Below are 13,235 nucleotides of genomic sequence, written 5' to 3'. Positions count from 1 at the left end.
TTATAGTTGTGCTTTTATCTTAACTTGGCTAGCTAGATATATCCAATTATAATTTTTTTATAATTTTGCTAAGTCAACGTCCTTACCTTAGCTATCCATCGATACTTGATATACTACTAAGCTAGCTAGCTTGTCAAAAGTCTCCCAAAAAGAGCGCTTATCATGGGGGTAGCTATGGTAATGGGGCACGGTCTGTCAATCATAGCTAACTGACAGTTCTCATTACCACGCCCAGACGGTTCGGGTGAACTTTTATAGGTGGAAATTTAGGCTTTGAAAAATACGTTTTAAAGTACATTGAAATGACTGAATAATAAAAAAATTATGCACATTTGTTTTGTTGTTGCCTAAAGACAACTGGGAAGTGTCACATTCAACCACCATATTACTCCTTTAAGGACTTCTGGGCATAGCTAAGCCATATGTTCGCTGATAGACCTATCTGACATTGTTTCTGGAGCAAAACAGAAGCAGATAGATCTGTCATTGATTTACTGTCTACTGAACACAGATACAATTACCATTGCTATGTAAGTATTACTGCTCAGAATATTTCAGTTATATACATTATTTTTGAAATTGAGTGTCTTTAAATAAGTTTGTGGTATTATATAATGTGGATATTTCACACTGCAATGTAAGCGTTAGTTAGTAGTGGAAAGTTTCCAAGAAAAGAGCTAGCCTAAGTCCAGAACATGTGGACATGTTGACATTATTACATTACAACATACATGTCTAATAGACGTTTGATTCCAATATTTGAGTTGGACTTTGAGCTGGACACCATGGTCTCTTACACTCTAAACATGTTGCACTTCGTATAATATGCAGACCTAACTTTTTTTTACTTTGATAAGGGGTTTAATAGAAACTTGGATTTATTTTGGAGTTGCACTACTGACTTAAATAAGCCCTCTTTTTTTATCATGTTGGAGTTGCCAGTTTAAACCTACATTTTTGCACTTTAATATGTAAACCTTTGTTTACATTTAGTTTTGTGCTGCATTATACAATGTCATATACAGTTTGTTGTTGTCAAAATAAAATGAACTTGAAATGTTTAGATTTTTTGAGGAAAATTAATCGTTTAGATCAATCGACTAATCGGCAAAATAGTCGATAGGTTTATCGATAGAAAAATAGTAGTTAGTGGCAGCCCTACAGTGACCGTATAAACATACTGCAAGTGTGCCTAAAAACAAACGCCCAAAAATTGCTGCACAAGAAGAGGATTGGGTCCAGGGAGAGTGGACACAGCATGAGAATGCAAGAATGGCATATTTGGTTTAAAAAACTAAAAAAGAAAATTAATGAACCACCTTTCACATGTTTTTAGAGAACAGTGAATTTATTAAACTTAAAGTTTATTAAAGTTGCTTGTTAGCCATATAACAATCCCAAATTGTAGCAATGTCAAATCAAATTTATGCTAAACCATCCAATATTTTTCCAATCTACTTACTTGAGAAGTTGCATGGCTGATTCATAGTCCTCAGTCTCCCACACGTCCTTCTCCAGACAGGTCACGTGCAGCTCTCTTATCTGACATGACATGTAATGTTACAAGAGAGTTGTGCCAGGGAATTCCACACACTATGAATGTGTTAAAAGAGCACCAAGGATGTTCTATTAAAGACAGGTGAAGGTGTAAAGGCCAACTATACCAAAAATCTGTTTTGTATTCTGCCCATCTTCTGATAAAAGGACAAAAACCTAGACAATACAGCATTTTCTATGGACTGTCCTTTGTTTTATACAATATGAAATATCAATTCAAAGGGAAGTTAAACTAGGCAGCAAACAGAGAAAACAGAGGTATCAGAAAAGTTGGTTTGAGTTGTGACAAGACTACACAGAAATGCTCTGCCAAAGACTGCCAGGCTAGATGGAATTTATCACTCAGCACTGGGTCAGGTAGGCTGTGACATGCGGATTGTAGAAGCTGATGCTTATTCAACAACAATCAAGGATGAAAGCTAAACGTACATGCCTGCAGTTATGTTGTGCTATACTGGTACTCAACCTACCGACTGTCCCAATTTGCTGATCACATCACTGTCACTACCACCACCAAACAAGAGATAGAAAAAAAACTTCAGAACTGAATAAATACATCAGGTGGTCCTTGTAAATGGATTAAATACCCCCACAGAGGGTATTTAAACCAGTCAGGCTGAACACTCGCCAAACGAATGGCCTTAGCAGAACTGATTTCTGAAGAGCCAGGACATCTTTCCTCATGTAAACACGCTAGGTGCCCTTTAAGACAAGTACAGGAAAACAGCTCCACCTATTTAACAATTTATTAGTCCAAAGTCTCCACTATATTTCCACCATAAGTAAACAAAAATATTTTGATTCAAGTGATGACTTCAAAGCCATATAAGTAATGTTTTTGTCCATAAACCCCTATTGTTCTCTGGTACTCACCTGCTTTCCCAGGGGATACTTGGGTAGAGAGGATGTTAGCACATGGAGACATCTGAGAATGGGAAAGAAGTTCTTGTGGTATCGATGGAGGCCTTTCAGCAGTTTCTGACACACTTCCTGAAGGAGTTCCCAAAAAACTGATTAAAAAAAACTAAAGACTATCTCAATGCCAAGTAAATGTCATTACTTGCATGCTTGGTCTGTTACAAAATTTAACCTAAGCGAGAAAAAATTCTATTTAATTTGATACTGAAATAGTCCAATTAATTGCAAATTAAACCAAATGGACCAATGTTTGTAAGGACATGCCACAGAAATATATGTTCCAAACAATCACAGACACTTAGCCATTTTAAGAGCATATACAATTCAATCAAACCAGACTTAAGCAGTTTATGATTGATACAAAACCTAAAGCACTTCTAGACTGAAAAATCAAAAAAAATGGATATGCTGTAGCCTGAAAATTGCGGTACCTGGGCTGGAGGTGGGAGCCTTACTGAAGAGCAAGTGAAAAAAATCTATATTCTCCTAACAGACTAATTAATTACTAACCCCTTCAAGCAAGCCCCCTAGTGGCCAGCACACCATCATGCCCAGATTGCTCAACTCGGACTTACTGCTCCTACAACCCAAGTATGTGTGGAAACAACAAACTCTATTTTAGCTTTATTAGCACGATACACTACAACGATGCTAAATACGTTTTTAAGTACCACCATTGTCGCACAAGTCATCCATTTAACATGCACTCCCACCCTGCAGTCTACATTTGCAACCATATCCCCCAAACATGACACACTGAACAACAGCGTGCACCTGGGAGATCATAACATTCATTCACCACCAAAAAGTTGTATTCCGTCATAGCAACACGATAAAGCCAACAACAGCCGCAAGTATCCCAGGGTTTCCGCCAGTGTATTGCAAGGCCGGCGGCCCTCCGGGCCTAAGTTGACCCCCCGCCGGGCCTGAGCATCGGGGAATTTTTTTTTAAAATGTTTTTTTGAAGATGTTTTTTAAACTACAGTTACAGTGTGGCAGCTCGGTTGAAAAGCTCACCAGCGACATCTGTTGGTTAAAACGTGAACGCACAGGAAAACAGCAGGTCTGAGATCAGTGTTCTTTATCCTCATTGTGCGTAGAGTGACGTTCAACACCTGATGCTTCCAACTATCACAAGCTTACGTTACCTAGCAAGCCACCATTTCTCATTTAGTAGGCTAACCTCGTTACAAACTGCGTTATCACTTCATCTCGTCGGTAAGTACATTCTTTTTATATTAACTTAAGCAGTGTGTAGGTAACGTTAAACTAGTAGCATGAATGTAACGTTCAATATATTGTAACATGACTTATTAATCGACCATCGAAATAAAGACTTCACTTGTTTATTAATAACGTTAGCTTGATGACATTGATGTGCACGACAACATTGTCATAAAATTTTTCCCGACCGTGAAAACTGCCTGACTTGTTTACATTTTGGACAGATGTGGCTACAGAGTAAATCAATCGTTTCCGTCGCAGCACTTTCGACACAAGTAATATCGAAAAAATCTTTAAATTTCTTCTTACGGTGAAGAGTGCCTGACCGGCAACCGCAGAAATGTGTTAACACAGCGGCAAAATTAGGCTATATCTAGAAATACCATCTTTGGGGAAATAAACGCTACGGTTGAGGGTCAGGCACTGTTCACGGTAAGAAGACATTTCAGGTTTCTTTTTATATTGCTTGTGTGCTGCGACGGAAACAACGATAGATTTACCCAGGAGCCACATCTGTTCAAAATGTAAACAAGTCAGGCTGTTTTCACGGTCGGGAAAAATTTCATGACAACGTGGTCATGTAGCTAACTTAGCTAGCTAGCCAAACAGTCAGTAACATAGACATATATACACAGACGCCGCATTGGCCTTCGGATCATACGTCAACGATTGAGTAGGACTGTAAGCATCAAATAACCTTGATTGCAAAGGCTAGCTTTGCTTGTTAGCTACCTACCATATTTAATGTTGCAAGAAAACATTGGTAGCTAGTTAACAAGCAAAGCTAGCCTTTATAAATGATGTTTGCAATCCTATGTTAGTTAGCAAGAAAATAGCTTGCAAGCAAATAGCAAGAAATCAAGCTTGTTCAAATGAAAAACGTTTCAGCTAAAAGTAATAAGACATTCATTACTTTCTAGCCCGCTTGCCAGGTTAAAATTATTGTGGTTATGTTCAGTTTAATTCGTTCAAAATCAAAACACGACTTGCAAGAAAACATTGGTAGGTAGCTAACAAGCAAAGCTAGTCTTTACAATCAAGGTTATTTGATGCTTACAATCCTACTCAAGTTAGCAGCAATGCATTTATTACTTTCTAGCCAGCTTGCCAGGTTAAAATCAACTGCGGCAATTCCTTATGATAATGAATTACTTTCCACCACGTAAGTAATTCAGTTAATGTAAACCTTACGTTGATACACACTCCTCTCTTAAGCGTCTAGCAGCGATTATAGCCTAACTATCGAGATTCTAAGTAACTGGAGATAAAAACTTTTTTTGTACTCCACGTAGATCATAAACCCTTGAATATAAAAACGACTTATTGAAATCGGTTGAGAAATGTTATAGTGCTTTTTATCCAGAAAAACCACAGCTCCCCCATTTACTTCCATTTGTTTTCAGGCCTGGATCAACATGGCGGCCACATTGACGTATCGCAGCAAGGGGCCAAAGCTGCCCCTTGTCTGTGGTCAGTAACACACACTTCCTTTGTGCCATTTAGGGATAATGTCAAGGAGAAAAGGTAGCCTACTGTAAAAGCCAAAAAACCTTAGACAGTTTTTTTAAATGTTTAAATGTACCCAGTATTCCAAGGCTTGTTGTATGATTCGGCAGCCAATCAGGACTTGAATACAAGTTTTTTGTAGAGTGCAAAAAATTTGATATTATTTATTTTAATTTAATTTCTTTAGTTGTTGTTGAAACCACAGCATTCAAAGACTGTACATTGTTGTCAGATTCTTTGTAAGACTCTGCTATGCTGTAAATAGTTGTTGATTTTTTTTAAATGTGTGTTGAATAAATTACTTATTTATAACAACATTCACATTACGTACTCATATGTTCAAATCTCCAGTCAGCTTTTAGCACTGACTTAATGTAGGGCCCTATGGAATCTGTGTTATAGCTTTTTTAAATTCTCAATTCCGCGATTCCGTCCGTGATTCTGTTATCACAGAAACTACAGGGCCCTACCTTAATGCTGCCATCAGTCTGTCGCTGGCCCGCGCCGGGCCACCGGGCCCTGTCAAAAGATACTTGCCACCGGGCCTAACAACTTTTCTGGGGGAAACCCTGTATCCTAAGTGGGGAAAAACACTGATTACTGAATACCAAAATAAAAAACAAAAAGGGATTTCTGTGGAACTATAACACATTATTCTACTATAATTCTATAATTCAAAAATTATACCATGTCATTCTACTGTCAATATCTGCAACCAAATATGGAATAAATATACAATGTCACCATTGGTTTTACACAAAGATGTCCCTTTCAAGAACCAGTGGTCATTCATTGTTTTGAACAATCAATTTGAGAAATGAACACAAAATTAGAAAGTGGGGGTGGGTATTTACAATGACCACACAGAAAACCCTATTTTCTATTTATGTCAGTGGAACTCCTTTCAGTTTATTCGAAGTTGATTGGTAACTCTTATCATGAAGAGGACACTACAAGTTTTCCAACAGCATGTTTCATTTTAAAATTATTATTATTATTAAGAGTGAGAGCCCCGCGCAATAGACAGTGTCCCTGATTGGTTCAAAGTTTTATAATATTGTCGAAATGATGCAATTACTTAAAAATGACGTGGGGAGACTTTAGACTAACAAAAATTACATATTGCAACTGCATGTTCTTGTGGGAATAATTACTGACTGTCGTTTTGGCCATACTGGTTTGAATAGAATTACACTGAAACGGGTGGCTGAATGACCTATACTGGAGAAAACCACACTGGTGCTAGAGAGCAATGTCTGAAGACCATGAAGTAAGCTTCAGAAATGAAACGCTTTTTTTACCACTTACTCATGACATCGACCTCTCCTTAATGGTCAGTTAAAGAAAAACTCCAAATTTTTTATTTTGTAGAATGAGGCATCCTATTTCCAAACACATAGGCTAATTCCCATCTTTTGAAAAGCCACGGCTCAGAAAAATGTTGTGGTGTGTGATTTATTCTAAAATGTGCTGTGGAAAAGCTGTTTACAAGTAATGCTCGTGAACAGGCAAGCCTAAACTTTTTTCAAAAAGTGACGTGGTCATACATTGCCCATGCAACGTTCCAAAATAAAGTGGATATGGCAGCATTTTTTGAGGAATAATCAACTTTTTATCAGACATCATAGTACTTGTACTGTAGCTTGCATCTATTTAAAATGTTTAGACATTACAGTACCTCAGAAGAACACAAAAGTCAGAACGCACAATGGACCACACAAGAGTGCAAGGTGGCATTGTCTTGTAACACCACAAAATAATTAACTTGTTCATCAAATACAAATTGCTGACCTCACATTTACATAGCATTAATGTAAAGAAAGCCATAAGCCAATCACCTTGGACTGGGAACTACTAGAATGCTGAAAACTGAATGGCAGTTATACCACAACAAGACACCTTCATTTTCTGTCAAGTTATTTCTGTAGAAATGATACACAGGCCAAAGTGTGCAGATTCATCTACATGGACATCAGAAATAGTTTAAAAAATGATGGCAGTAACTAGGAAAGCACACATGTAATTAAATTAAAGTGCATTGCTGCCTGTTCATATCTGTGTGATAAATATCATGCACTTCCAATTTAGCAACCTCGCTTGCATGGGTCCATATACAGATCATAAACAAGAACTAGCCATAATGAAATGAAACTAGGTTATAAAAATCCAGTTGGTGTGGAGATGAAATCTGAATAGAAAAATTGGGTCTTTAAGCCATTTGACCTTCTTGTGCAGACAAAAAATAAAAAATCTCATGAAACTAATGCAACAAACTTAATTCCTTAATTTTTGTAACATTACCACGCTAAAAAGTCAGAGGTAGCAGATCTTCCTGTGCTACATGGAACACTGAACTGAATTTATCATCTAATAAATTTCCAACCAAACAACACTAAGCACAGCTAGCACTGCTTTATGCATCAATAGCTTTATGGTGTGCAATCTACACCTCTGGCTGCTAATGTTAGCGAACTTAAATAGTTAACAAAGTTAGCCATTTTAGAGTAACTTAGGAGTTAAGAGTCACAGCGACATCCATTACACTGTGCAAAAGGGGCAAAAGTGTCATGTCACATTGGTCAATCAGAGTAAAAAGCTGTGGAAAATGCTCTGATCTGAGAAGTGTTTCCTTTCTCCTTCTTATACAATTCTGTGGTTCTGGCACACATTTGTTACCATTTATCACTCAAGTGGGTGCTACACCACAGGACCCTTTACAGTTCAGGTGAGCTTACCCATTTCACTGTGAAAAATGCCTTGAGATCCTAAAAGGCTGTACACAAATGCAATGCATTGTTAAAGTTGTATTATTTCATACAGTACCAGTCAAACATTTGGACATACCTACTCACAGAAGGGGTTCTATTTATTTTTACTCATTCCAACATTTTAGAATAATAGTCATCAAAACTATGAAATAAAACAAATGGAATTATGCAGTGACCAAAAAAATCAATCTTATATTTTACATTCTTCAAAGTAGCCACCCTTTGCCTTGATAACAGTTTGGGACACTTTTGGCATTCTCTCAACCAACTTTATGAGGTAGCCACCTGGGATGCTTTTCCAGCAGTCTTGAAGGAGTTCCCATATATGCTGAGCACTTGTTGGCAGCTTTTCCTTCACTCTCTGGTCAAACTCATCCCAAACCATCTCTATTGGACTTAGGTTAGGTGACTGTGCAGGCCAGGTCATCTGATGCAGCACTCCATCACTCTCCTTCTTTGTCAAATGCTGTGCCTTCAATTCTAAATAAATTGCCAACAGTGTCACCAGCAAAGCACCCCCACACCATCACACTTCCTCCCCCATGCTTCACAGTGGGAACCACACATCCAGACATCATCCGTTCACCTTCTCTGCGTCTCATGAAGACACGGCGGTTGGAAGCAAAAATCTCAAATTTGGACTCATCAGACCAAAGGACAGATTTCCACTGCTCTGATGTCCACTGCCTGTGTTCCTTGGCCCAACGTCTCTTCTTATTCGTCTCCCTCAGTAGTGGTTCCTTTGCAGCAATTCTACCATGAAGGCGGAGTCTCCTCTGCACAGCTGATGTTGAGATGTGTCTGTTGCTTGAACTCAGTGAAGCTTCCATTTGGCCCCTAATCTGAGGTGCTGTTAATTGCCGATTTCTGGGGCTGGTGACTCTAATAAACTTATCCTGTGCAGCAGAGGTAACTCTTGGTCTACCTATCCTGTGGCGATCCTCATGAGAGCCTGTTTCATCATAGCACTTCAAGGTTTTTTCCATTGCACTTGAAGAAACTTTCAAGGTTCTTGAAATTTTCTAAATTGACTGACCTTCATTTCTTAAAGTAATGATGGACTGTCGTTTCTCTTTGCTAAGCTGAGCTGTTCTTGCCATATTACAAACTACTACAACCAGAAATGATGGCCTTCTACCAAATAGGGCTATTTACCACCCACCCTACCTTGTCATAACACAACTGGTAGGCATTAGGCATTAATGAGAAAAGACATTCCACAAATTATCTTTTAAAGGTACACATTTACTGTGCCTTCAAATTAATGATTTAATCATTTTGCTTCAACATTCTCCACCTCTAAATTTCACTGAAGTTCTAAATGAAAACTACTTGTTGGGCATTGCAAAATACATTTTTTATTTTTTTATCTTTAAAAATTAAAATTTTAGTTTGGAAAAGACATTCATACATAGGCATCAACTTCACTATTTTGTGTGTGTATATATATATATATATATATGTATATAGCCTATACACACACACGTATATACATATACATATATATACTGTCCAAGAAACTAATATCAAGCATTTCAGCATAAGCCTTTAGATCAAAATGTCTTTAAGATCATGAGAAACATACATTCATTCAGGTGTCTCCAAACTTTTGACTGGTACTGCATATCTCCGTACAATATGCCAAGTTCAGTGAGGTTACCTTCACATGCTCATCACTGGTCAGCAGCTCCACTTGCTCCTGGGGCTCCTGCTGTTCTACAAACCTGTAATTGGAGCACACACCACAGAGGGTGATCAGAAGCCAACAGATTGAATTATATGTGTGAAGTAATCAGTCGTGGCTGCTAGGGTTGGGCCATTGCAAAAATTTTCAAACCGGTTTGATATTAAGCCAAATACCGGACCAGACCGGAAATACAGAATTGTACCACTAGGTGTCGCACGTGACTGAGCTGCTCCGGAGTAGAACATTATGAACACGTGAACTTTCCAGTGAACAACACACCATGCGCCGTGCACATCGTCTTCCCCTCCACCCACCTTTGATTGGTCTAATGAAATTTGATCTCCTTGTTGCCGGCCTCGGCACTAAATTGCCCACGGCCTGTCAATCTTTTTTTTTTTGCACTCAGACACTAGTGGCTCCGTTTATAAACAAACATAATATTATGTTAATCACGTTGTCATATTGCTTATTACTAATGCAATACAAGTTGGATTTAGCGGCATTGGCACAGGTTGCTGATGTAGGCTACTTTCTAATTTTCCAGAATGTCTCAATGACAAATGCCGGTTCAGTTGGTTCGCATAAAATCAAACCGGTTTAAGCTCGTGCACCGGACCGGACCAGCAAACCCAGAAACTGACCCAACCCTAGTGGCTGCTGACCAGAATTTTTGGTGAAGCAAACCCACCGTCACACGTGGGATTTTTCCCCAACCCAATTGTTTTTTACTGTGAACACTGAACATTGGTAAATAACACATAATAGGCCTATGTTTCACTAATCTATGAAAATGTTTATGAATTAGTCTTTGAAATGCAATAAAGTGACAAGAGAATTTAGCTAGGCTGACAGTGTAACTACAGTAGCCTATATGAGGTGAATTGGCACTCTGCATGTGCAGACAACAGGATTCTGGAATTATGTTTGTGTACTATGAGATTTAGCCTACTTTGACCTAATGTTACCAATTACATATTAATTCGTGTCTCAATGGGAACCGCAATGTCAGTTTCATGTAGTTTCCTCCAAATTTTCTAATCCCATTATGCCCCCTAAATGCCAGCTCCTGACGACCCCAGAATTAAATCGCGTTAATCAACCTCTTGAGAAGGTCAGTTTCTCCACACTATTTTTGTTATGCTTTCCCAATTGGATACCTGCACCTTCAATCAAATGATCAGTTCTCACATTTCCCAAAAGACTCAATTAAACGGTTGCACTGACAGGACCTGTTCAAACTTACATAAATCATCAAATCAAAACCATCACTCCTAAACTTTGAACATCGATCTCCAGCAGCACACTTAAACACACATGACCTGCAATACATGTAATTCATCAGTAAGCTCTCGGTTAGCTAGTCACTGCACCTTGTCGGAACCATGAGTTTTTGAAACTCAGTCTCCCCTTTGCTTTCTTTCTTCATAATTTAAGGACTGAAAAGAATGCAGAATCCTATCCATGAAATGCCAAAAGCTAACGTAACCAAAATTGACCTAGTATAGGCTAACGTTAGCTAGCTTGTTAAATCACTAATGTTAGAAATTTGCTAGCTAACGGAGGTCTTGGTTTGCTGGAAAAACACAGGCTAACACTACAACACCAATGAGAAATGTTATAATCGACAAATACAAATAATCACCAACAATGTAACATCCATAAAAATTCTACAAATTATTATCCCAATAATCCATCTCTCACTCATTACATTACAGGCATTTAGCAGACGCTCTTATCCAGAGCAACGTACAACAAGTGCATTAGTTCAAGGTGCAGAGGTGCAAAAGAAACACACTAGAGTGAAGTAAAGATCGTAGTGCCAGAAGTGACCACATAGATCAGGACTCCAACCCTGTAGGGTAACCTGTTCAGCAAACAAACAAACAATCCTGCCAAGTAAAAACTAGCACTGAAATCACATTTGCCTAATCAGAATCAGACAAAAACAATCCTGCCAAATAAAAACTAATGTGATCGCAATAGCCTAACTAGGTACACTGAGCTAAACTATAGGCTAGGGAGGGGTGGGGAGAGGTGCAGCCTGAAGAGATGAGTCTTTAGTCTGCGTTTGAAGGTAGTCAGGTTCTCTGCTGTTCTGACACTCAAAAGTAACTAACTCGCCCCTACTACCCAACAAGCAAACTTGACGTTGAAAATGAATACAGCTATCTTGCTGGACTGCTGAACTCCTGTTTTGAATAGTTAGAAATTATGTCGATCACCAGGGTGAGAATGCACAAAAGAGCATGCATGATTGGAAGACTAGTGAAGCACCATTGATGTTGTCAGATATCTAGTGTTTAGATTATGGCCTTACAGAGAGAAACAGTGAATTGTATACAATATTATATTGTTTCTAAGAATGTGGCCAGCCCTCCCCTCCACAAGCATCAAAGCAAATGTGATTGGGGCAATTTAAAATTCGCCGATACCCTAATCTAGAGCAGGCGATCTATGGGTCTCATATCCTGCAGAGTTAGTCTCTGACAAGACACAGGAGACCACATCGGGGGTCAGAGACCCTGCATGGCTACATGTCTAACCTTTCCTTTTTAAGTTTGAATACAATCTGACATTTAAGTAACTGAGTGAAAATCTCAATGTCTATACAGATAATGGTGTTGAGGTCTGATTGTTGAAATTTCCATTTTTAGAACCAGTTTCAGTTTCAAGTGGAAACCAACGTGGTGTGATTAGGTTTTCATTATATGGAAAACATTCTGACTGAAAGTGGAGGTTACAGACTGAAACTGGCTGGCTTTGACAATTATCGGTCTACAAATATTATCCTGCTGTAGAAGTAGAGATACATTTCCATGCTGCTTATAGGTATTCAAGAGCTGAACATATGTCATGCTTAATCTTGTTAGAAAGAGTTAATTCAGGAATCTTTTGATAATAGTGTAAACACCTCACAGCTAGACCAATGAGGGTTTGTAGCTGGAGGGGAAGGCACCGTGTGTTTTCCCTTGGCTGGGGTGATTCCAAACCGGAGATGTTATTTATTTTTCTCTGTTCGTAAGAACAGGGCACAATTATACTTAAGAATGCACTGGTTCCGTTGCCGCGGGTCAGATATGAAGGCGTTGCTTCATATCCCGCTTAAAACTGGCCTGAAACGGACCAGTAACATTCTTGTTACTCTCCGTTCGTAAACGGGGCTATGTTGTCATCAGAGATATATCTGACTTGTCGCCGGACTGTCAATATTCCAATCGGAGCATCAGAATACTCACAAATGCACGGAACACATCAAATATATCCATGACCACAGCAAGTAAGTGTAACAGTTACTATGGTTTTACTCTCGTAATAATCTGACTCCAAATGAAATAATTTAAAATTTGGTTTTAACTATACGTGGAACTTGGAGTGGTTACACTCGACTCTATCTTGTGCCATCATTCCTCAATATATGCTCCCGGGTTTAGCACTATTGTTAAATCTCAGTTCGGTGAAGGCCCCAGAGGGTAGGAGGCTGACCACCATAATACATGCCTTCCTTTGTGCATAGATAGTTATGAGCCCAGGACAGTGTGTATCTATCGGGCTCCTTAAGGCAAATTTGACAAGAA

The 13,235-nt window shown here is 38.7% G+C and overlaps 1 protein-coding gene across 4 annotated transcripts in view; it reads right to left on the bottom strand.

Moving 5' to 3' along the window:
• The window catches only part of orc3 (origin recognition complex, subunit 3), a 73,480-nt gene that overhangs the window by 24,505 nt on the left and 35,740 nt on the right, over window positions 1–13,235 (bottom strand). For all 4 annotated transcript variants that reach the window (XM_035431130.1, XM_035431123.1, XM_035431148.1 and 1 more), the window contains 3 exons: window positions 9,634–9,697; window positions 2,431–2,547; window positions 1,463–1,542 (listed from right to left, as the gene is read on the bottom strand). In XM_035431130.1, coding sequence (XP_035287021.1) covers window positions 1,463–1,542; window positions 2,431–2,547; window positions 9,634–9,697 — 261 coding nt within the window. The remainder of the gene's footprint in view (window positions 1–1,462; window positions 1,543–2,430; window positions 2,548–9,633; window positions 9,698–13,235) is intronic.

Source organism: Anguilla anguilla, chromosome 1 (genome assembly GCF_013347855.1).
Source record: "Anguilla anguilla isolate fAngAng1 chromosome 1, fAngAng1.pri, whole genome shotgun sequence".
Taxonomy (NCBI): Eukaryota; Metazoa; Chordata; class Actinopteri; order Anguilliformes; family Anguillidae; genus Anguilla; species Anguilla anguilla.
The sequence above is the reverse complement of the archived record's forward strand: the minus strand, read 5'-3'. Positions and strand labels throughout refer to the sequence as shown.